At 52.7% G+C, this 24,147-nt stretch overlaps 9 protein-coding genes across 9 annotated transcripts; 4 read left to right on the top strand and 5 right to left on the bottom strand.

Annotated features, from left to right (window-relative positions):
• Positions 1–819: 819 nt before the first annotated feature.
• On the top strand, positions 820–2,185 carry J4E87_007465 (uncharacterized protein; the record flags this gene model as incomplete). The annotated part of the gene is made up of 5 exons (XM_049379060.1): positions 820–999; positions 1,056–1,428; positions 1,476–1,593; positions 1,643–1,707; positions 1,761–2,185. The coding sequence occupies 5 exons, from the start codon at positions 820–822 to the stop codon at positions 2,183–2,185; spliced, it is 1,161 nt and encodes a 386-aa protein (XP_049231330.1).
• An 896-nt stretch (positions 2,186–3,081) lies between these two features.
• On the bottom strand, positions 3,082–8,206 carry J4E87_007466 (uncharacterized protein; the record flags this gene model as incomplete). The annotated part of the gene is made up of 6 exons (XM_049379061.1): positions 3,082–3,672; positions 3,726–5,183; positions 5,243–6,453; positions 6,730–7,099; positions 7,148–8,056; positions 8,198–8,206. The coding sequence occupies 6 exons, from the start codon at positions 8,204–8,206 to the stop codon at positions 3,082–3,084; spliced, it is 4,548 nt and encodes a 1,515-aa protein (XP_049231331.1).
• Position 8,207: 1 nt separating this feature from the next.
• J4E87_007467 (uncharacterized protein) lies at positions 8,208–8,855 on the top strand (the record flags this gene model as incomplete). The annotated part of the gene is made up of 1 exon (XM_049379062.1): positions 8,208–8,855. One exon carries the CDS (start codon positions 8,208–8,210, stop codon positions 8,853–8,855), a length of 648 nt encoding a protein of 215 aa, XP_049231332.1.
• Positions 8,856–10,009: 1,154 nt separating this feature from the next.
• On the bottom strand, positions 10,010–11,870 carry J4E87_007468 (uncharacterized protein; the record flags this gene model as incomplete). Its single annotated transcript, XM_049379063.1, has 5 exons — positions 10,010–10,474; positions 10,522–10,863; positions 10,922–11,157; positions 11,213–11,600; positions 11,652–11,870. The coding sequence occupies 5 exons, from the start codon at positions 11,868–11,870 to the stop codon at positions 10,010–10,012; spliced, it is 1,650 nt and encodes a 549-aa protein (XP_049231333.1).
• A 2,499-nt stretch (positions 11,871–14,369) lies between these two features.
• On the top strand, positions 14,370–16,363 carry J4E87_007469 (uncharacterized protein; the record flags this gene model as incomplete). Its single annotated transcript, XM_049379064.1, has 8 exons — positions 14,370–14,498; positions 14,559–14,801; positions 14,851–14,873; positions 14,938–15,101; positions 15,155–15,238; positions 15,296–15,392; positions 15,442–16,131; positions 16,189–16,363. 8 exons carry the CDS (start codon positions 14,370–14,372, stop codon positions 16,361–16,363), a joined length of 1,605 nt encoding a protein of 534 aa, XP_049231334.1.
• An 816-nt stretch (positions 16,364–17,179) lies between these two features.
• On the bottom strand, positions 17,180–17,538 carry J4E87_007470 (uncharacterized protein; the record flags this gene model as incomplete). Its single annotated transcript, XM_049379065.1, has 2 exons — positions 17,180–17,408; positions 17,531–17,538. 2 exons carry the CDS (start codon positions 17,536–17,538, stop codon positions 17,180–17,182), a joined length of 237 nt encoding a protein of 78 aa, XP_049231335.1.
• A 1,821-nt stretch (positions 17,539–19,359) lies between these two features.
• On the bottom strand, positions 19,360–19,733 carry LSM6 (U4/U6-U5 snRNP complex subunit lsm6; the record flags this gene model as incomplete). Its single annotated transcript, XM_049379066.1, has 3 exons — positions 19,360–19,388; positions 19,443–19,556; positions 19,607–19,733. 3 exons carry the CDS (start codon positions 19,731–19,733, stop codon positions 19,360–19,362), a joined length of 270 nt encoding a protein of 89 aa, XP_049231336.1.
• A 352-nt stretch (positions 19,734–20,085) lies between these two features.
• On the top strand, positions 20,086–21,596 carry J4E87_007472 (uncharacterized protein; the record flags this gene model as incomplete). Its single annotated transcript, XM_049379067.1, has 3 exons — positions 20,086–20,396; positions 20,445–21,345; positions 21,432–21,596. 3 exons carry the CDS (start codon positions 20,086–20,088, stop codon positions 21,594–21,596), a joined length of 1,377 nt encoding a protein of 458 aa, XP_049231337.1.
• Positions 21,597–21,800: 204 nt separating this feature from the next.
• Positions 21,801–22,790, bottom strand: J4E87_007473 (uncharacterized protein; the record flags this gene model as incomplete). Its single annotated transcript, XM_049379068.1, has 1 exon — positions 21,801–22,790. The coding sequence occupies one exon, from the start codon at positions 22,788–22,790 to the stop codon at positions 21,801–21,803; it is 990 nt and encodes a 329-aa protein (XP_049231338.1).
• Positions 22,791–24,147: the final 1,357 nt, after the last annotated feature.

Genomic DNA, 24,147 nt, shown 5'->3' on the forward strand with positions numbered 1-24,147 from the left:
ATGTATGTGGGCAGATGCGGCGTAGTCTCCATGAGTATAGAATGAAAAGATCAGAAACCCCAAGGCAACACAGATTGCCATATCAGTTGCTTCTCTTGTTGCTTCCCAAGATCATGTTATCGACTCCCGCAGACGGGACGCCTGTTGATCAATCGATGACCCGAGCGGACTGCCTGACAACGTCCTTCACCCCTGTCATTGGCAGAACGTCTGCTTACCGCTGGCTGAGCAAGTTGGCGACAGGAGCAGATACCTTGTCCACCGGAAGTCAGAAAGACCCATGCGCGAGTGCATATCTGAACTGCTTTCGTAGACCCTACTTCAAGGCTGTATGCAGTCTATTAGAAGACATTTCTGACCGGAATGGCTATGATTGGGTTGGACCACCCGTTCAGTCGATTCTTTTGACGGGCCTATGCATCCGATGTACGTGCGGGCACGTGTGGGCCTGGCGTCGCCCGCGCTGCATGGAAATGATTACTCTCGCGCTTCCCAGTTCAGAAGATAGTCCGTAGACTGACACACGATCGTCATCTTTCTGAAAAAGTACAGTCGTTCCGGAAACCATGCCCGGCACCAGGGGCGGTGCGAACTTCTGAAAGCTCCCAGGTCTAAGCCGCATCGCTACATGACGAAACTGCGCACGAACTCTTACGACCCCTGGTATTGGTGGTCAGAGGGCGATAATGCTTTTGCAGGCATGCGCAGGGGATGCGCAGAGAGTCTGATGTCCAGTCGAGCTTATATCAAACTGAACCTAGGCTCCAGCACTGTAACCTCTCTCTCATCATTTGGTTCTCCACCTAGACTTGTTACAATATGGCAGTACCGCAAGATCTGCCCGAGGGCTTTGCCCAACAAACCAAGGGTCCAACGGTTTTGGCGGTATGCATCTCGTTGACGACGGCAGCGACTGTTTTCGTTGCGGCCAGACTCTATGTTAGAGTCAAAATTCTATCAAGACTGGGCCTCGACGACTGGCTGATCATATTGTCGATGGTGAGTACTTGCTTCATAATGTTCTCACTGGCTCAGCATGCTGATGCGTCGTGTAGATATGTGGCTACATCATGCTTGGCCTCACGATAGCTGCCGTACAAGCTGGAAACGGACAACATTTCTCCGTGCTCACCGACGAGCAAAGGTCCGGTGCTATATTGTACACCCTCGCGGGCTTCCCTCCCGGTATATTCTCGTTCGGAATCCCCAAGCTGGCCGTGGTCGCTCTCCTGACGAGAATCACCAACCCTAGCCGGAAACATAGGATATTCCTGTGGGCTATGACCGGTGGTTGTTTGTTGATTCTGTTTGGCTGTGTCATCATCATCTTCGCACAGTGTACGCCGTCTCGGTCGCAGTGGGACTTCTCCGTCCAGGGTACTTGCTGGAGCCCATGGATCCTGATCTACTACGCCATCGTAGCTGGAAGTAAGTTCACAGCCAGTAAACCTAGTACATGACTGACCGTTGCGAAGCCATCTCCGCCGTCGTGGACCTCTACCTCGCGATATATCCCGCCGTTGTTCTGTATGGACTACAAATCAACCTCAAGAAGAAGATAGCCTTGAGTGCCGCGCTGGGACTGGGTTCTATGTAAGCTTGCGTATGCTTGTCTTGGAACTTCCGCTCACACTTGAAACAGTGCGGCAGCCGTAGCTGTGTACAAGTCGACTCGACTTCCAGCGCTTGCGAGCCCTGACTTCAGCTGTGAGTAGACCCGCATTCGGTGTTGAATCAGCCATGCTAACAACGCAATACAGACGATACGGCCGACATCACTATCTGGACCAGTATTGAGGGAAACTCCATCATCATCGGCGCCTGCATACCGACTTTGCAGCCATTATTCGACCGCATCTTTGGCCGGGGAATCTTTGGTAGCTCACGCGGTGAACAAGGTCCAAGTGGATACAGATCGCGTAGTCGGTCGGGTGTGAAGCTCGCTACAATCGGGAGCAAGACTCTTCGGTCAGCCAAGCAGCATGGGAAGTCGGGCGTATCTGAAACAACCCTGGGTCACGATAGCCAGGACAGTATCTTGAGCCCGGGCTTTCGGAATGGTAGCGAGGAGAGTAAAGTGGAGACAAACTCCGGCATTACGCGAACGCAACACTTGACAGTCGAGTACGAGGATGTCACCGAGCAGACGAGGCCGAGTTATAGTCCTTGTGACACACGAAGATAGAAGTAATATGGGGCCTTGGCAGTAATCTGATGATTCGTCCCGTCGGGACTGGGACCTTGCAAAGACAAGCCGGGTGAACACTTGGAAGGATTCGCATGCTTGAACAAAGTGCAGGCACAGCGAAGCATGAGGCTCAACGTTAAGGCGCGGCACAGGGATAACGTGGTCATTGCAACACGGGTGAACTTGGCTGCGGCAATAGGAATGGAACGGCATGTTTGGCCGGCATGATTGCCGATGCCGCGTCGGGTTCCCGGCTGCCATTGTGGGTCGTCTCGAATTGCCTTGTGTAATGGATGCATTAGAAGTGCATTGCTGCATCGCGTGCAAGTCATGAACATTTGCAACTTGGCAGGTAACAGTCCCGAGGATAGCGGTCGGCGGCTATGATCCGAGACCGAGGCTTTCGATATGGAGGACAAAGTGATGTGCGACACTGTACATCAGTGAGTGGAACCACTGTCCTCGGCCTGAGCTGGCAACTCCACAACCTCGCACCGCTCTAGTAATCTCCTCCAAACCAGCTTGCCCTCGTCTACAGTCTCCGCTGCCCCTACACCTGTCAACGTGTTCTTGTGGCCAACCAACACAACACCAGCTCTCGCCCTTGTCATGACCACATTTAGCCGTCGCATGTCATCCAAAAACCCCAAAGCGTAGTGAGCGTTGCACCGAACGGTAACAAACACAATGACGTCAGCCTCACGGCCCTGGAAGCTATCGATGGAGTATACTTCAGCATTCGGAATTGTTGTTGTAAGCACAATCTTCTGGCGAGTGTACGGTGTCAGTATTGCGATAGTAGGGGTTGCGATAGAGCCCTTTGGGATTGCAGTCGAACCACTAGATGCCGGTGATGCCTTGAGAAGCTGAATGATACGTTTGCAGACCTCGCCTTAGCCAGCATTCGACTTGGATTGCTGGAAAAGGTCTTCAGGTGCAGCGCATTCGACCCAAACCATACGATTTGTCTTAGGCCAGGGGAAGAGCGAAGGAGGCAGCGGACGCGCGTTGTCAGCTACAGCAGTATGGAGTTTACTGTCGTAGAACTCGGAGGAGCTGAAATCGCAGATGGAGCGGTGCATGCGATACTGCATGTTGAGCATGACTTTTGCGACGCCTTCTCTTGGTGCTAGATTATAATGGCGTTCAAAGAGTGAGACGTCATAACAGGTTACCACAGCAGTTTGTTGAACCGTGGCGCGAAGCTGGACATGGTCTCCAACTAATATCGCACGCGAGCACCCTTTGACAAGAGGCACCAGGGTTGCGGGCTCAGTAAGCTGTGAGGCTTCGTCAATGATAACGACATCGAAAGCCTCGTTACGAAGCAAACCTAACGCAGCTCCAGTGCACGTAGTAAACACGAGACGGGCCTCTTTGATCCTCTTCTGCGCCTTACGCCGAGCTGGGAAGTTCGCGCTTAGGTCTTTGCCGACCATGGCGTCACACGTGTACGTACGTAAGTCCTGAGCGACTTTGGAAAGCTTGTTATGATGTGAGTATAATTATTAAATGTGTGTGAGGTAACCACACTTACCTGCGTCGATACCCGAACAGGGACAATGCCACCATTCTTCGCTTCAGGGTAGGCCACGAACCTCCTCAGCATGTTATCCACTGCATTATGCGTTGGCGCAGTAACGAGGAATCGTAATTTGGGTAGTTTTTCCAGCAGCTGGGTAATAATGACGACAATTGTATGAGTCTTTCCTGTACCCGGAGGGCCCCAGATGAACGTCAATGAATGTTTCATCGAAGCAGCGAGCGCTGCGTTCTGACTTCCGTTCAGTGATGGGGCGACGGTCACCGGTAGCTCGATGCCAATCGACTTATCTTGTTTTGACGGAGGAAGACCGAGAAGCATCGCGTAGATGGCACTACAGGTTTCGCGCTCGGTGTAGAAAGCAGTTACAGCGTCGAAAGAGGTCTTGCTTGTAACAAAAGATCCACACTGCGTAACACTCCAGGCGCACTTGCCAAGGTACGACGGCGGATGATGAAGACACCGAAATGCAACCTTGCCTGGTTCAGCTGATGACACAACAGCATCCATCGAGAAGAGCCTTGCGATAACATCATTCTGCGGTGGATCGGATGCTGTAAGACGAACGTGATCGCCAGCTTTGAGCAATCCATTCAAGGAAGAATCGATACGAAGTGTGCCCTTGACCATTGCGCAGCCGTCGCTATGGCCATCCAGGCGCAGCTCGAGAAACTCTCGCGACTTTTGCTCGCGAGCACTAGACGCTTCATCTACATGGTCAAGCGCGATGCCGAACAACGATGACGTGAATTGCCGAATTGCAGTCGGCCGTCCTACCAGAAGCCGCGAGCTTTCAGGCTCTAACACCCCAAGAAGAAGATCCAAGGCCGTTTCGGAAGAGCGGACCGTAAGCGAAATGAGCTCCACGATGTCGGCGAACTCTCTCAACGAGATGCACTTCAGTTCTTGCAACAGGATTTGGATTGGACGCCGGATGAAACTACCCATCTCCTCCGACAAAAGGACGAGATGTCTCGGTAGACTAAAGGCCATATGGATAAGGTGTTCGTCCAACGAGGACCTGTGAGTCTCCCACGTTTGAGAGCGGAAGAATGCGGGTATCAGGTACACCGCATTCGGTAGGAAGTCGAGGAGAGTCGACGCTACGATCGTCCGGTCTAGCGAGAGAGCGGAGCTTGCTTCAAAAGCAAGAACATGCGAGAACGTGTCCAAAAGCATCTTCTTTTCACCATGGTCGTTGAGCAAACCAAGGATGGTCGACAGTTCTGACACAGACTTCAGTTTTTGGAGGTGAGCAAAGTCTTTGTCGCGAACCACGGCGACTACTGTCTCGGGGTAGTCTGCCCAGTCGTTAGAACTCAATCTGGGTATATCGTAGTTCTTGTTCGGTTTCTCAAATAGCGGTAAGACTTCATCAGTGTCGACGAAGGTAAGCCACTCGTCAAGCACCCGCATTGAGTTGATGTCTCTGTTGCTGATGACATATATTTCCTAAATGTTATCAGTATCACGGCAACTGTATAAGTCCGGCATAGAGAGCGTCAACCTACCGCACCCAATACCCCATTTTGCTGCACCTTGCCGATATGCTGCTGAAGTCCTCGACCAACTTTGTCCAAAGCAATGCTAGCTTTGCAGTCAAAGTTGACTCCGTCGCGCACAGTAGTCTCGCGTGCTCTGCGTTTGTCTCCTTTGTTTTTCTCATTTCGGTAGAGCGAATCGTCAGCCTGAGGACGCCTCAGAAAGATCCATGTGTTACTTCGCTGACGTTCGTACAATTGAAACATATGTTCATCGCAAAACAGCCTGTAATTGACCTTGGTTGGTAGCATTTTGTAGTTTGGTGAATGTAGGCCTTGTGAGTGGGGGAAAGCGAAGACTACGACGCCGGTGTCGACTTGAACTTCGCTTGCTCTTTCAATCTTTTTTGGTACGTATATCGCAACGCTCAGACGTTCATCCACCGTCAAGATGATGAGTTTCTTGTGGAAGATTTCCAAGGCCTGAGAGACGGTAGGCAAGAATCTTTGCATACGGTCGGTGGACGATCTGAAGACCGGCTTCCAGTGCAGGTGCGGCTGATCTAGGCGAAACTTGCTCACCTCGTCAGGCGTGACGAGTTGTGACTGGAGAAGCCCGTTCCGTACCAAACTCGGCGCAGTTGCTGACGGTGGAAGGCAGCTAAGAAACCATATTTGCTGCTCATCGCTCAAAGCACTGAAATCGAGATGGTGACTGTATTCGAGAATGTCTTCACCGCTATGCTCACACCAGCGCAGTAGAAGATGCAGTAATTCGAATTCAGACATCGCCATCTTGTCTCGTGCGAGGAAGAGCTCCATCACGTCGACTTCATCGCAGTCGTTGGGTCGTGTGTTGACAGCCTGAAGAATGAGCTGGGTGCAAGCATCATGCAGAACATCCAAGATGAAGGGAGCGACGGTATGTTTAGGTTCAGACGGATCCTCTAACTTCGTGAATTCCTTGAGGTCGTCAGGAATCCGGATGTGGTTTCCATCAACGCACTGAGAAAACAACTGATTGAGTTGTTGACATTGCGGGCTCATGGCATGACCGAGGCGCGCCCATCTCATGTAGAGATTTTTGACTTTCCCCATGGACGCACTGGTGTATCGGGCAAAGTACTCCGCTCGGGCGTCACCGGTCACTTCGCCGAAAGTTACAAGTTCTTTGCCTCCTGGGTACTGGGCGGGCTGTGCCATCGTTCGTGGAATGATATCTGGATCCCAAGTCACAAAGACTAGAAAGATATTAGCGAGTTCGAGACAGATGCATACGAGAGGTTTACATTTGTCCCCATCGAGATCACCGCCTGACATGAGATCAGCGCTTGGCCTACTCCCTTCAGTTGAGAACACGATGCAGTCAACTAGATGAGCAAACTCCGGGATATCTACTGCCTTGAATTTCTGGAGATCGCCTGGATGCAGGCATGGATTTCTCGTTACCATCACCTCGGTGTTAATGATGGTATGCGCTCGCCCGTCAACATCAGTTATCCGCACAAAGCATTCACCTTCTCTGAGCTTTCCCGGGTGACCATTCTTGCTACTTGGGTCACAAACACCGAAGAGAAGCCGTGAACGGCGGATCAGAATCCGACATCGTTGTTCGTTTCGTTTGTTCAGCATCTTGGTGTACTCTTCTCGGATCATCCTTCCTAGGAGCGTGTGGACAGATCCAATGCCTTCTAATAGAAGTCTCTCTGCTAGATCGAGTCTGCCACTGTATGAGAGATACTGGAAGGCTGCCCCAGGATTACCTTGGCTAACGTTATTGAGGAAGTGCAGATGCTGCTGCTGCTTGTCGAGAAGGATATCCGCCGAAATACCCAGCGTATGCAAGAGCACCACCACCTCATCGTTTAGGCTACCATAGACGTAAGGCTAAGTCCAGTCAGCTCAATAGACCAAGAGACGATTTGGAAATCTAACCTTGGAATAGTCTACGACCGCGAAACTGTGATCGGACGCATCCTTGAACTTCCTCATAGATTCTCGAAACTGTACCTGTTCCTTACCCTGAAGGGTAGGGTCTAAGGTCAATACGCCCTTGTATCCACGATATCGAATTTGGAATACGGACGGTAGGTAGCGCTGATTGCGAAATATTATGTTGCGTCTCTGGGACAGTTGTCGAGCAAGTTGAAGAGAAATGAGACCACATCCGTCGGTAAAAACGTAATCATCGCGTTTGACGTCGTCGATGTCTCTGCAGCGTTCCGGGGAGAGATCAAGCGCGGCCTCTGCGCTAGAGAAAAGCAACCCAATTCGTTTTGCTTTCTTGCCTACGGACTTGAGTTTCGAGAGATCACCCATAGCTTCGATCTTGGCAGAGATGTCTTCTTTCGATGCGCCATACATGAAGCAAGATCTGGACTTCGTTTGGCTGTTTGAATGACCAAAGAAGTGGTAGTGAATCCCATTGAGTACAACGCCAGTGGTGAGTAGTCTTGTGATGTAATTGCCGTTCTCTCTGCCAGTGGCTACGCGTGGTGGGTCATCTGGCGACTTTGAAGGCCAACGCAAGCGGAAGTCCGCCAGCGAAAGGAGGAGGAGTCTGTCCAAAGGCTCTTTGCGTGTAACACGGTTGGAGGGCGCGCTTTCAAACCGCAGGACGATCTCCTGCACCGTTCCCGAAGAAACAAGGGAAAAGCACTTGACAAGTCCAGCCGCGTTTGTCTGCCTGGCCTGCGGGAGGTTGGCAACTGTGTAATTCCATGATGTGATCTCTGGATCGAAATCACGCGAGAGCACGACGCGAAAAGTTCGCAAGCTGCTCATTGTTGTGATGGAGAGGAGTGCGCCGCAGTGTTGCAGCAAGAGAGTGGCTTGATGCGGGGTCTACACAGACGAAAGTCTTCGTGATTCGTGAAGGATTGCGTTTGCTTGTGCGACGTTACACCGAACTACCCAAAGCGGCAAAACGAGACTTACCGTAGGAGCAGCGTCTGCCTTGACTTCTGACTCTTCCCCAGCACTCACCACAGACATAATGGCGAATGAGGCAGCCCTCAGTCGCTGTCTTTACATTATCGGCGCCCAATGTACCGGCAAGACGACGCTCGTGAACGCACTCGAAGACGCGTTTCATCAACGTGACACAGCCCTTCCAGTTACAGAGGTAGCCTCGAGGCCGGTGATCATCCGAGAAGTCGCGCGCAAAGTGTTACACGACAAGCATTTCAGCCGCGAGGACATCACTGCATCGCCGTCCCGGTCCTTGCAACTGCAGAAGCACATCCTCGACGCGCAATTCGAAGCCGAACAGGCTGCCATCGGCCTTGAGACGCCGCCGACAACATGGTATATCTCCGATCGCTCCGGTCTCGATCCTATCATATACGCGCAACTGTTCGTGGGCGAAGGAGCGGCAGGCGAGATGCTCGCATCGGCAAAGTGGAAGGAACTCGAGCGGCGCATGAAGGCGGGCGTTGTGGTGCTATGCGAAGCTGGCTGTAGTTGGCTTGCCGACGACGGGACGCGATTGATGCCAGACGGGACGGAGGCGTGGATGCGCATCGACGACGCGTTCCGAAAGCAGCTTGCCGGTCGGGGCATCCATTACACGCTAGTACCCAATCACGTGGTCAGTCTCCAGGCTCGCGTGCAATTGGTACAGGAGTGTTTGAGAAGCTCATAGCAGTCCCAAAGGCTTGTGAGCGATATCTGTACATGTAACTACGCTGTCGTGCGGTTCTTTCTTTCGCTCTCACGTGCATCCTCTCATGTGGCTTCCAAGGTTAGCGTGGTTTCCCTTAAGGGGGCGGACACTTCCTCCAACAACAATCAACCAGCAACACACGATACTGATACCTCAAGCTGAGCCCAGCCACTATACTCGTAAACGCCACTGACGCATCTCGGTCATCTTGGTCCACATGCCAGTTGCGATGATCTCACGTACAAGGCCCGCCTGGCTCGCGAAGCCGCGTGCCCATTCGCTCCGCAGTTGCGCGCGCAACGATGGCGACGAGTTCAATTGAAGATTTTGATCAAAGGAACTATTTCACACGGTGACAACGATGGTGGTATCCGACTTGTTCGAAGGACCGCACCAAGTTGTAGGTTTCCGTCTAGGAAGCGACGTCTGTCTTGGGTAAATCAGCTACGATAGCAGGAAGTAGCGACCAAGACTGAACAGCATGCCAAAACTGTCCAGGATATTAGCCTCATGCGTCTCTGGGAGGTACCGCAGTCGCGCAAACAGCAACATCGCAGCAAGCACGACGCCACGGATTGTGAGATCTGTGTAGAGATCCGTCGCTAACTCCCCTCCGCAAACGCTCCACGCACTACCGGTTTCTCTCAGGAATACATGCTGCTGGGCCGATTCAGCTAAACATTAGCCCTAGGTGTCATTCAGATCGCTGCTCACAAGGAACACAAGAATCCCTCCCACACCCGCATCATAAGTCGGCCGACCTGCGATGAGCGATCCTGCGATGAGCGACCCTGCATGAGGAGGTCTTCCTGCACTACCGCCCCCGAGCGCGGAGAGGAAGCGACCAGGGAGATTAGCTGGCGTCTGAATACTCTCGCGATCTACCCGAACGGGAGTTTGGACATACGAATTGACGACGAACAAATTAGTGGCCGAGCCATAATTTTGGCCCTGCGCATGTATGCCGTTGTCTTAGGAAGAGCCGTCATGACGATCTCGACATCAATATCGAACACGAAGCGCAAACCAGTATGCTCACCCGGCAGGCGTCTGTAGCAAAGGATCGAATCAACACAGCGACGGCTGTCGGGTTTACACTGGATGAGGTTCAACAGAGGATAGCTTTATTCTATCTACACACTTGACGGCCTGCGTCGCACACGGATCTTCCCACCGTGCAACGGAAGTTTTAGCCACACAGTATCCAACGGTTTCGGTCTAACCGCCATGTGCTCAACGTCATAGTTCAACAGCATGTGCGCAATGAAGACCTTCATCTCATTCAAAGCAAAGAATCGCCCAGGGCAGGCGTGTCGGCCAAACCCGAACCCGAGGAAAGCATCATCAAGCGTAGCAGTCGACTTGCCCTTCCGCTCGTTCGTGTCCGCTTTAGCAGCCTCAAGGTCGTCTTTGGTTGCAAAGTTGTCGACGATGCTAGTCACATTGTTCGGGTCTGCGAACCGGAAAGCGTTGAAGCTGCGTGCTTGGGGATAGATACTCTCGTCATAGTGGATTGGCTCCATTGGAACCGCGATCATGGTACCTCGAGGCACATGAACGTTGGAAACTGGGAGACGAATGCCTTCGGGGTGAACGACCTTCACTTTGTTAATACCAGTCCTTTAATGCTTGTTGGCATACATACTGTTCGCGGAAGTCCGACAATGGCGAACGGATTAAGCCTCATTGATTCACGGATCATTGAATCGATGAGCTTCAAATCCCGCACCGCATCGCGCGTCCATACACCACCAGACTTGGCGAGCACGGATGCAGCTTCGTCTCGCAGAGCATCAACATACCCCATTGCCGGATCCGAGCTGAAGAGGTCCAGGATGACGTTCTGCACAGTGAAGCTGGTCGAATGAAGGGATATATCATTGACCAACAAGAGCCGATGCGCCACTCGCTTCGGCTCCAACTGCCCTGCATCTCCTTTTGCGGCTGCGGCGTAGCACTCATCGATAAGCCATTGGAGACCATCTTTCTGGGACCGGGTAAGTATGTTGATGCGCAGCTCGTTAATGCAAGGGGCGGAATCCTACCGGTGGTGTCCACCCGCACTTCGGGTCAGCCTTGAAACGGGCAGTAGCGTTCAATCTCTCTGTCACAAAAGGCAAGCAGCCCTTCATTGCTTTTCTACGCAAGTACCAGCAAGTCGATCCTACAAGAAAGCCAGTCACTGGCTTGAGCGGCTTAGGGGATGCGTTGATGAGCATAGCGCCGGCAAAGATGCTCATTGCGTGATCCCTAAGATCGTTCAAGAACTGTTCGTCACGGCCTGCGACACTATCAGCGCTTGCGCATCTTCCAACCAGGCACCCCGAGCGACTTACATAGCGGCGCGCCGCAAAAGGCGCCGTTACTTGCACCAGCGATCAACTTCAAGCAAGCATCCCATACTGCGACTTCCTTCCACTCTGTGTCGCCTTTCCCTCCCCACCAACGCTCGAAGCCTCTGTCAAGTTCGTCGGCCATCAGCGGCGTCAAATGCTCGAGGTTCCGCGTAATCTGATGACGCACGACGTTGATCTGGAAGTCATTGTCGGCTACTTCTTTGTCCCAGACTGTCCATTTCGTTTGGATAGTCTCACTCTGCGTCGCGTGGATATCGAGCGTGGACTCTGGCAGTGAGTAGACCTTCTTGATCAGACGAGGCGGAAGGATTATCATCGCTCCTCTGTCGATGCTAGGTAAGATGAAAGGGCTGTTTACGCTGGCAAACTAGAAGATTAAGGATGAGTAGATTTCTACTGATATCGAAGACTATCATACCTTGCGATACCCTTCAAACGCCCAGTCCTGGGTCTTCCGGATAGACTTCAAGGTCGCCCACACCCATTCAAACCATCCTTTCTGGAGGCCCACGACTGGCAGCTCCTCCCAATGCTTGGACTCTGGCTTTCCGAAAAACAATGCCCGAATTGCGTGGTAGACTAAGAACAGAACCGACAAAGGCACGAGGGCCTGTGTGGGTGTGATGATGAGCTCCATGCTTAAGCTAATCAGACCGTAGGAACAACGAAGAGCACTCGACACTCCAAACGCTTAAAGTATGCTGATGCCAATGGACTGCCAGTGACAGGAAACGTCCCGCCGCTCAGCTCTCCTCGGAAGCCCTCACCATTAGACTGTACATCTATTGGGCTGTTTGCACGAGCAAGGATTTGATGCAGCAGGTAGGTAACAGCCGGATCCTCCCAACAAGCTAGCACTGTGCTCTGCATGCATCGATGTCGATGTTGCAAACGCGGCTACCGACCTGTACATTCTGCCGAATATACTGTTAATTGCGGCGTTCACCGAGACGGCCGAGCCAATGATCGCAAAGCAGCAAGCTCGAATTTGCAATCGATAGGCCTCCCGCGACACTTGTTGCTAGCGCGACTGAGCGGGTCATCGAACGGCATGATTTTCAGGGTAGTACCTAGGGAGTTGCTCCGGTATTGCAGCATGCAATGCACCCACCGCGTACTACTCACATTGCAGTAGCTGCCATCTTTTGAGGAAGGTTGTACGACAGTGCGTCAACCGCGCGGCTCCACACACGGCTCGGGTCGGCAGACTTCCGCATCAGGAATAGGCGTGGTGTCTCTCAAAGCGACATCACAAATGTCTCGTCTTTCAGTGGCTTGGTTTGGTTTTGCACGTGACCGGAGAATCAACGTCGAATTATGACCTCAAACAAAAGATATTGCGTGGAAACAAAAGCAGAACCATTGACTATAAGATCATGCAAGAGTACAGCAGAGTTGCGACTTTAGTCGCAGCACACCACTACAACTGCGATTGCTCGCTCGAGCAACCTCGACCAGGATGAGATGCGTCATGTGGCGCGATTTGTAAAGATGTTCGACTGGATCTCGAATTCTGGTGGAGACAGACATTGGTTGCCAGTCGCCATCTTCCCCCCGCGTACACGTATGCGGATGCTATGTGCGCGCTAGTCGGTCGCTTCTCGAGCGGTGCCCGGATACAAAGTCGGTCTGAGCTCGTTTGCACATGGAAAAAATACCTCGACTACTCGCTATCATCCGGTCGACATCCGGTAAGTCTACTTGAAGTCGATCGTATACGCCAAGACGTACCATGGCAGCGCTGGCTCTAGCTACGATATGTCCGGACGAAGGATTTTTCTCGCCAGCTCGTCCTGATGGGGTACTAGGATATGCAAGCCTCTTCGTATATCTCCAGTTAAAACGCAATCGTACTCCGGATGTGTAATTGGAACCGATGGCCTGCTTCAATCCATAACCGCACGTGCGTAGGCATTGCTACCAGGATCCAAGCCGGGCCAGTGGGTGTGTCCGCGTCATCCGTATCCAGACACGTGGGAAGAGGTGTGCATGATCAAAAAGAAAGGAACCCATGGAGAAGCGGGCCTTGGACCTCATTGCCTGCAGGCAATGCTACCCGCGATGTTACCTTTGTCTCCCGCTATCGATATCTCTGTATGCACGCAATGACGATTAAACCTTGTACTGCTTCGAGAGGCCCTGGAAGATATGAAGGCGTGTTAGGTCACCTGGCGGCTTGCACAAGGACGGCCGAGGTAGGTCCTTTTGCTGGTCTGGGAATACAGCGGTAAGTAGGCTCTGTCCTTGAAGTCGCTTCCTTAGGTGCAGCGAGGTACAGATGCGATACAAGACCGACGTCGGATTTGACTCCACCAGAGCTTTTGTCCTCCAATCAGACGTGAGCGGTCGGCCCTACCTCTTGGTAGTGGTGCCATGTGGGGCAAAACCCGCCTAAGCGCGCCTTTGCAACTGTCACTTTTCGACATCGATAGCTTGCCGTGCACTCACCTATTCGCCATCTTGGTCGGCGGCAGTCCATCAAGGGTCGCGGCTTGACCTAGCCGTATCGATAGTCAGGGGTCCTGAAGGGCCTCTTCGGTCATCTAGCGCACGGAACATTTCCTCATCCAGCTGTGATTCGCCCACGCGTTCGTGCGTTTGCGCACAAGCCTCGAATTAGAGCCGCAGCCTCGGACTCGTCCAGACGTTCACCGTTTTCCCCGATTCCCACACTACACCCTTATGGATCGGACCGTTGGTCCTTCCAGCATGACGGACGAGGCGCTTCGTGTTCTGCGTGGTAGTTGCATCGGGTCTACTTACTTTCTAGGACAGCAGACGTTGTGATAGCGCTAGAGAAGGGTGGGTTGCTCGTCTTTTCATTGACCGCGGAACACACGATAGGTGAGAGCGTCCATCAAGCGACGCAGCTTGTGTAGCATGCAGATGGCCTGACATTGATCCGATCGTACTGCAGTGCAGTGGCACAGTTCAGCTAGCCAACAATGACTTTAGTTCACTTGCATGGAAGCTTAGACGTAATGTAACGGGTCGTTCCAACCGGCTCGCCCGCGCAGCAGAACCTGTATCTAGAGCAACGTCGATATGGTAACTTTCTATATGTACCAATGCTTGACACCCCGCGCCTATTAGCCCAATCTAAGGTCTTACTTCGTAACCAAACTTTACTGCCATCATGGACTTCTTAGAGATGCAAAGCGTACATTTGCCAGCGCTCAGCCCATTGGCGGTCAATGCTGCGAGCAGCATCTTCGGTTTGATATCGATTTTCTTTTGTTACAAGGCCTTGGTTGCGAAGAAGCTGGTATGTACCGAATGCACATCCTCAGTATGCATTATGAGTGCACACTGACTTGTTCACCAGGCTTCTTCTCCATCAAGGATCTTGAAGACCATCTTCAAGCCTATCACCAAGCGGTACCAGGCATGGGCATATCTCTTCTGGGGCCCTGAAATCATCCAGAAAGCGTTTGATGAGGCGAAAGGGAAGCCATTCGAGCTCTTCGCCCCGGATAACCGCTATGTCTTTGTCTCCGACCCTCAGCAGATCAAGGAGCTAGACAATGCGCCAGATACGGTGCTGTCACTTCAGGCAGCGTCAAAACAGGTGAGTTCTTGGGCAGCTTTCGTTCTTGGCCATTATTGACAAATTGTAGATGCTACAGCCCCTCTACACTATGTAGGACGACCCTCGCGCTTCTCGAAGGCAGTCTTTGTGCATTCGGTCTACTAACGAATCGCAGGCACGGCTTCAACTGGTTTGACCGACGTGGTACTGAGGGTGTTGGGTTTATCCGCGCTCTTCGCACACTTTTGACCAATAACTTGCCTAAGATCCTTCCTGACCTCACTTGCATCATCCGCACCAGGTTTCAGGAGCTACATGCTGGACACCCAGTGATCAACGGTAATACAACGCCAAGCTTTGACCTATCTAACTACGCTGACAACTATCAATAGGAAAGAAGCAGTCGGATGTGTACCACATGACTGTGAAGTTGGTTGTCTTGTCGAATGCAGTATCTTTCTTTGGAAAGGATCTGGGTAAGTCTCGTGCCATGCAACTCGCTCATTACTTCGTGCATGACTGACCCAAGGCAGCAAAGGATGAGCAGTTCATGGTCTCCGCCCTCGCGTACATCGAGGAGACTCTGATCTGCGCTGAGATCGTTCGCCTGCTACCCGGGTTCATAACCCCGTAAGTGCTATTGCCGAGTCACATCAGCCCTCCTTACTAATTCGTACAGCATCGTCGGCGGCATCATCGCTCGCACACTCAAGTCACACGCTGTCATCTTCAACAGGCTTCTGCCCATTGCCGAAGAACGATGCATCGAACGAGACGCAGCCAAGCTAGGCCAAAAAGTGCCCCAACACGCCGACTGCATCCAATGGATCATGGAGACATCACCCAAGAACGCGCCCTGGACACCCCAGCGTGTCGTCCACGAGCTGATGGCCATCTGGTTCGGCTCCGTCCACGCCGTCTCCACAACCGTAACTTTCGCCATCCACGACCTCTGCCTCCACCCTGAGTACGTAGAACCCCTACGAAGGGAGTGCGAGTCCCAATACGCCGCGTTTGAGCAAAGCGGTGTTGGACTTCCGCTTCTCGACAGCTTCATCAAGGAGTCTGCGCGCTTGACACCCGTTGAGTCGCAAAGCACACGTCGCTCAGCGCTCCAACCTTTCTCTCTCAAGGACGGTACCCACGTCAACATTGGAGATTGGTTCTGCACACCCGTCCGCGCCATCATGACGAACCCCGTCGATTACCCCGAAGCAACGACATTCAGCGGTTTCCGCTTTGCTGACCCGCTACTCGTTAAGAGCCTGGAGAATGCTGATGGCGCTTTCGACATTATGCAGAAGAAGCCAACCAAACTGACTGACTTTGACACGACATTCCACGTCTGGGGAACGGGCAGAATGGCCTGGTAAGTCTCTTGCTGTATCTCGGTTGTTGTGAAGACACTGCTAACGATTCGTTATAGCCCCGGAAGGTTCTACGCCTCAGCTGTCATGAAGGTCATCCTTGGTCAAGTCATCTTGAACTACGACTGTGAGCTTGTCAACCCGACTGCGAAGCGCCTCTTCACTTGGCGGTCGACTATCTTGCCTAAGCCTAGTGCTAAGGTCGTCTTCACTCCGATCAGGGAAGCGAACTAGAGAAGGAGGTACATGGGATGATTCAACGTTGATGCTCGCTGCTGGATATGCAGAGCAATGACGCAACGGACGATGCGGGAATGGCGTTATTTCCCTTTCTTTTTTTCTGACTGCACGAATTTCCTAGACGAGTACATGATACAACGACTGCTACACATGAATACACGCCACCTTATCATCATGACGCCTACTGCTACATTGAGCTGCTCGCCAGCCAGGGCGATGCTCGCAATCCCATCACTCATAACATCACATTGCATATCATGACACACCAACTTCTAAAATCCATACATTGAACGCAGGGTATCTCCCAGAAAGAAAGCAAAAAAAAGACACGACCTAGCCGCTGAACGCCACCCATCCCAATACCGTGACCGTTTTCAGCGACAACTCGCCTACTAGCGCCCCGGGCAGCCCTGATAAAAGAAAAGCACCTCCTAGCACTGCCGGTCCTCGGCCCGATTGATGACGCGCCTAGTATGCGCCGCCGGTAGCTAAGAGCATTTCCAATTCGGACCACGTCACACGTTGGATGTGGAGCAAAGCTGCACCTAGCCATGCCGATACGGCAATACTGCAGACGCCATTCGCGCGGACAATAGTCGCGCTCCAATGCTGCAGACGCAAGACCAGAAAAAGGGAAGAAAAGAAGCAGTCTAGATTTCAGCCGTTAGCTTTTAGTTGCTGCGCTGGAGGATGTGGTACGTACTTTTATTATACAAGTCATTGAGGAATTGATCCAGTTCCAGATTGCGTCACTGGGTGGACGTATCCAAGTGTTCAGTCGGTTTAAGCGATGTCTTGACTGCTCAGTCACTACCAGCCCGGTCCCTGGCCAAACGGATACCGGTGGCCGGCATCTTCTAGGAAAGCATGACCAGTCTGGCTCTTGGTCAGGTGACCGTTTGCCCGTGCCATCTTCATTCCGGTCTGAGGATGCAGCAACTGGGTGTCCGACTGCGACCGTGTGAAGGGCATGGTGTCTGCAGTAATATTCAACTTGTTCCACTCCGCCCAGTTGGTATCGTCGCGAGCTAGCAGACTGCTGTAATGATCAACGTCGCGGCGTGGTGGAGATGGGGCTGAAGCAGGCCGGTTTGCTACCACAAAGCCGCGCTGTACGTTGTTCGTGGGGGATGCGTCTTCATGGGCCGCGACCTTGCCGACAGAGTCATGTTGGGGCGCGGGATGAATGTTGGAATGATAGTTCAGTCTCATTCGCTTGTCAAAGGTCGCAGGGATGAGATAACTCAATTCAAGGTGGGGTTGGGAAGGCAATGGAAGCGCTGTGTCAGAGTCGCGATCCTCTCTAGTCCAGGATATGATCGAGACGGGCGGTGGTGTATTGCTGACATCGTCATTCTTAGGCGAGACTGATTTGCGTCCCGCAAAGAGTTCGACGACCCAATTGTGCCATGTGCCAAGAGAGGGCTTTCTTGAGCTTCCCGTCGATACCTGAGCCAAAGTTGCTGCAGTGATGGCTACCGCTGGAGTGCAATCTGTTGCAGTGACCGCCACAACTGGAGTCAGGATTGCTGGAGCAACTGTCGACACTGAAGATGGGTCTGCCGTAGTGGTTGCTGCCGCTGATGCTGGATGTGCTGTAACTACTGTTGATGCGGATGCTACTGCGACCGTCGTATCTGGCCTTGTCGACGGTGAGTTTGGTGCAGCAACTGCCACTCCCGATAATCCATCTGCTGTAGTCTCCTCTGAAACTTGGGAAGGGTCCGCTGTAGCATGTTCTGCGACAGGAGAGTCATCTAATGTAGTTTCCGTTGCCGCTGGCAGAGTGTCTGGCCAAGACCAGTCTGACTGAGGATACCAAAGTGGCGCCAGGTTCAAAAGAGAGGCGGGCGGGTCGTCATCCTCGTCTGTGAAATCCCCTGGCGCGCCGGAACCGCATGGGACAGCAGAGGCACCATCATCTTCTGATTCATTTCGATATTCGCTCTCGCAGGTACCGCTCGTCTCGTGATCGTGCTCATCCGCAGCGCCATCGGTTGCTTCTGAACTGTCCGTGGTAACAGGGGCTCTGTCACGTATTAGTACGGTTCTGAGACCGCTTTTGAAGGCGCCGGCAGACTCTTGATCGTTAGTTGTTAGTACATGGCGCCTGGCGAAGGACGATCCGTTATCATCAACAGAGTTGCTATTGTCGTCATGGATCGGGTCGTTGGATTCAGCAGAAGACATGTACACTGAGCCAGTCAGCGGATTCATTCGGTGGAGATACCGTTTAAAGCAACGGTGTCTACCTTTTGGTGCTTTTGTAGGGCTCTGCGCATCGTTGTTTGTTTGTTTCGCTTTCGGCTTGTCGACGTGGTGCTTCTTGCTGGTTCTACGCTGCTTCGCTTGGCTACGGAGCTGGGGGCGAGACTTGACTTTGGGCACAGTCATCGCGATACGTGCAGCTGGGTTGGATGAGATTAGAAGGTTAGTGCATGCCACTCGTAGCACGAGCGATGCGGATGCGGCAATGCGTGAGATCTGTAAAGAGCAATTCAAAATCAGACGTAGAGGCGCGGCTTGTTGTTGTGTATGCTAACAGTAGCTGCGCGTAGAAAAGTCCACAATGTTTGCAGGGTCCAACAGCGCAGTGCGCGTCGCGACAGCTCAAAGTCTAGGTGAACCAGTCGTAGGACAGGGATTGCAAATTTAAAAGACAGTGACGACATGGTGAAGGAGAGCGGGAATGATAGGAATACGTATATAGTCTTCACCGTGGACCATATTGGGGTGGAGGTGACGGTGAGTTGATACAGAGGACGGCGCTCAGATACTTAAGAGCAGTCCAGAAGTTTGCGTGACTGCCACTTGCACCGCCCGACAATCAGCTTTGATATTAAATCATTCGTGAAAGCGTAAGGTGTATACCTCATGACAGGCGTCCAAGCTCCTATTGGCGCTGAGTATGTGTAAGATACGGGTCATCGATCATCACGTGTGACTTGTCGCCACGTGCACCCTGCTTTTAGACTGAAAGCTGCGGCTCCTCATGCCTTGTCTGCGCAGATGTATGTGACTGCACGTCCGTTAGTACGAAGCGAAGTGAAGAGCAAAGTGGTGTGTTGGATACCATTGTTACCACGGACGAAAGCATCTCCCCAATTCCGGGTGACGCGTCCCTCAGACACCTCCTTGCATCGCTCCAGTGCAATGTTCATGTAGCCATCTACTGACTGAAGGTCGCCTATATGGGGATTAGTAATTGATGTGCATCATAGGCACGTCAAGGGCTACCTTTGTAGATGATACCAGAGTTCAGCTTGACGGTGACGGGAGCTCCGATGATTTCACTGAGGAAGCCGCTAGGATCTCTAGAGTCACCGGCGGCGTCGGGTGCTGGGCTTTCACCGTTGGTGGACATGGTGATGAGGGTGGTGGTGATGCTGAATTTTCTAGCAAACAATCAGCACCTTGTTACGACGCGTCTAGATAGATCTTACGTTGATGCTTAAGTAGGCGTAAGCGTATAATTCTTGAAATCGGTCGCTGATGAAGATGGAAGTGAGAGATGGTGATGTTGGGTGGTGTGGAAAGGCAGAGTGCACGGGCCCAGTCTCTTCCTCATCGCGAGAAGCGTGACTGCGCGCGTTGAGGCCCCACCTGCACCAACCCGCGCCTGCCCCGACAGCGGCCTTGCCCTTTCCTCTACACTACCCTGGGGTAGCACGACACCTCCTCCGCCCACTCAGACCGCCCATGGCACCGCCCGAACCATGACCGACACACCCGCAAGCGTCGCACCACCCAAGAAACGCAGCCTGTTCAAGCGGGCGGCATGGCAGGATGCGCCCAAGAAAGACGGCGAGGACATGTTCAGCCACTCCAACGAGTTCAATGACATAGTCGCCGAGCAAGCGAGGATCCGTGCAGAAGAGAAGAAGCAGGCCGAGGCAGCCAGGAAGCGCAAACACTCTGAGCCGCGCGACCAGAAGCGCCGTCGCATATCAAACGACACCGAAGAGCCCGTGCCTACCAAAAGTAGCTCAGCCAGCAGAGAGCGGGCGAGTAGGACCGCCAGCAAAGTGTACGCATCAGGCCCTACATCGCAATATTAGTACTAACAATAGCCCAGGCGCAGCAAAGTGTCCCCCTCTCCCGCGCCATCGCATCCGCCGCCGGACTCGCTCACGGCACGGTACGACTCCCTCACCAAATCCGCCTCCTCGAGTGTTTCATTGCCACAACAGACGTCTTCCGTCATTGACCTAGGCGATTCAGACCTGGACGACGACTCGGGCTATGTTTCCAAGCCGCACAACGACAAGTCTGAGTTGGACTACAAACCACCGAGATCCAATGACAAACAGCCCATAGCCGTCCGACCATCGAAGCCACCTCCTATAGAGATCAAAGATGACGACGACGACGAGGAAGAGGAGGAAGGCCTGGACCCTACAATAGCTGCATTGCAGGCCAGGGCACGAGCGCGCGTTGCAGCGGCCAAGGCGCAAGCCGCAGCAGCATCAAACGGCGACGCTCCGAAAGCACCCATAACGCAGCTCTTCATCGACCCACAAATACCCGGCGCAAATCCGTTGATGGTCAAGGTCAGGATAGACAGCACCATCGAGAAGCCACGGCTGGCATGGTGTCAGAAAGAAAAGTTCTCGCCTGAAACAACACGCAACGTCTTCTTCACATGGAAGGGCGCACGCCTCTTCGATAGCACATCGATACAGCGCTTAGGAATAAAGGTGGAAAACGGCAACCTATCCGTCGAAGGAGACTCTAACATTTACGACGACGTCAACCTCCCCAAGATTCATGTCGAAGCGTGGACAGAGGAGATCTACAGGCAGTGGAAGAGGGATGAGGCTGCGGCAGCTGAGGCGAGAAAGATCGCCGCCGCAACACCTGCCGTGGCAAAAGAAAAGACTCCAACACCAGAGCCCGAGCCTGAACCCGCTTCCAACCGGGTCAGGTTGATCCTCAGGGCGAAGGGTAAACCCGAGTTCAGGTTGACAGTCAAACAGGTATGTGTAGACTGTCCCTTTGGAGTGTGCACAAAAGTGCGACGCCAAACCTCATCAGCCTTGTCCAAATGCTAACTAGTCATTAGGAGACCACCGTCGCCCACATCGCAAGTGCCTACAAGAACAGCCAAAAGATCGACAAAAGTCAGCCAATCACGCTTATGTTTGATGGTGAGCGGCTAATGCCCATGGATACTGTGGAAGATTGCGATCTTGATGACAAGTGTATGGTTGAAGTTCTCTTCAAGTGATTAAGTTTCCAGTTGGGATACAACAGATCACCCCTGCTTTCTTGTTTCCTCTCCTAGAGTTGCCTCTTGCTTATCTTGGCGTTGATTTTATGACATGACCGCAAGCATGGCGTTGGTGGAGTACCCGACAAGATACAAGCATTTGTTGCACATGCATAGCGACGAGTTGGCTTCGCTCATCTATTTGTTGATCCTACAGACTTCTCAGATATTGGGGTTCTTTCTCCGGTTCGCACCACCATCCAGAATCAACTCCTGCCCACTCAAGAAACCCGCACCCATGACGTACTCGACCATCTCAGCGAGATCTTCTCCTCTGCCCACTCTGCCGGCTGGATGTTGCTTGTGGTAGAGCTCGTCCAGATCGTCCGCCCAGGCCTTCATCCTGAGCTTCATCGCTTCTTCCTCATGAGGTGCAGTCTCTTTGTATGATCCGTTTTGCGTCTCTTTGATCTGCAGATCATAAGCTTTGCACTCGTGCTGCACGCTGACCCAGCCCGGCGAGATCGCCATAACACGGATTCCCCAGCGTTGGCACGAGACAGACATGGCCTGTGTAAGAGCCAGTACACCGCCCTTGCTCGCAGCATAGCCTTCGCAATCCGGGTCCGACTGATGAGCGCGGAAAGAAGCAACGTTGATGATGCAGCCTCCTTCGTCGAATTTGTCGTCGCCATGGAGATTCAGCGGCAACTGATTGAACTCGTCCGTACGCTTCAAATCTTTCGTCCGATCAACGCCCGGCGCACCATCTTTCTGCGTGTTCTTGCTCTTCATGAAAGGAATGACGGCTTGGCTCATATAGAAGGGTGCACTAAGATTAGTAGCAATGTACTGTTCCCATTGCTCTCCCGTAGCGACATCTTCCATGGTCCCATTTCCCGCGTTGAAGAAGCCTCGCGCTACACCTGCATTGTTGACAAGGACATCTATGCGACCGCCGAAGAATTCCGCGGCTTTGGCAACTGCGCTGCGGATCTCCTCTGGATTGCGGAGGTTGGTTATCGAAGAGCTGACGCGTGGTGCGTAGGAGGCCAGATGTGTGTTTACAGCGTAATCCAATTCGTCTTTGTCGAAATCGATGATGAACACGCGATGCGATGCTGGTAACGAAAGCAAATGTCGTGCTGTGCAGCGGCCGATGCCTCGCGCACCGCCGGTGATGATGATGTTCTTGCTCTTAGTAGACGGCATGATGTTGGATCTGAACTTTTCTGAAAGCGCAAACGCAGGGTCTGGACTGTATCGTACAGACAAGCCGCTTCTTATATCTATCCTATCCGCGTTGGTGGCGCCTCACGCGCGGCAGCAATATCAAGCACCTGGCAGCGGGGAGCACACACCCTTTCAGCCTATTCAGCCCACCTTGGCTTATCCAGAACAGTAGTTCAAGGCCGCTTGTCCGCGAAAGCCCTATCTAGAATAGAAAGGCAGCTTCATAAACGTGCGTGCTGTTGAGAAAGCTTGGTGGGTCTGCGTGTGGTGGTGGGATACGTATCCCGTGGATTGGAAGCAGGCCCGCGGTTCCGTCGTCTTGCGGCCTAGCTTGCTCCGACGGAACGTTGGGTTTGGACATTTGATGACTGCATAGCGCTGTATACGTTGCCTCGGGCTGCTCGTTGTCTAAGACATGCTAAGCGATGTGTATTGGGCGTGCCTGCAGAGCCGTTGGAGGAGATACGGATTCCGGGAAGACGGATCGGCTTGCGGGCCGTGGAATGTGCTGTTTGCCAAAGGGATCCAACCAACACCGATGATGGCCCAACGCTGGTTCTCCTGCCCTTGTCTTCTGTCGCGCGCAATATTGTCTTCCGTTCTTGACATTACCGCGAGAGGTACGTACTTCACGCGGTGGCTGAGAGATCCACTCTTGCCGTCTTGTCGATTTTGCCGAGGTTAAAATGCATTGCCTGACTACCTAGGTACTATCACGACTGCTCATCTCGGATGTTGCTATCATCTCGATTTCTCCATGTGCTCTCACAAAGTGCTGCGCTACGTTCATAATAGAGCAGCTTGAGCAACACGATCCTTCTGATGGAGGGATACGTTCACGATGCCCATAGCGTCATCATACCTCCACCGCCTGGGGCCGCTGAACGAGCGTCAAAGCGGATAGCTTCCTCATCGATACCCCAAAAGCAGAACACACCGATGGGCTACTCTATCGAATCAACCTGCTGATAACCTGACGAGGCTTGCTTTCATGCATTATCTTCGTCCCTCACAGGGAGTACTCGATATTTCCAAGGTTCTCCTACCAAATCTGAAGCCCTCGCGTGGATCTCTCGTATCCTTCCTATTCTAGACAGGCAGTCAATCTTATGTAAGACATCGAATCCAATCTTCGGGTACGTCAGGAGGAGTATACAAAGAGAGTCTCTTTGACATATGTTTTACATTATGCAGCTGCGTAGACCACTACATACAGCCCTTCGAACAGAAACAAAGGAACTGTGTGTCTCGAACACGAGATCGCTGCAGTGGCACTACCCACACATGACGCTTCTCAGAAAAATGGCCTCGTTGGTATACCCGATAGACGACTATA

Source organism: Alternaria ethzedia (genome assembly GCF_023757985.1).
Source record: "Alternaria ethzedia strain BMP 0044 chromosome Unknown scaffold_20, whole genome shotgun sequence".
Classification (NCBI taxonomy): domain Eukaryota; kingdom Fungi; phylum Ascomycota; class Dothideomycetes; order Pleosporales; family Pleosporaceae; genus Alternaria; species Alternaria ethzedia.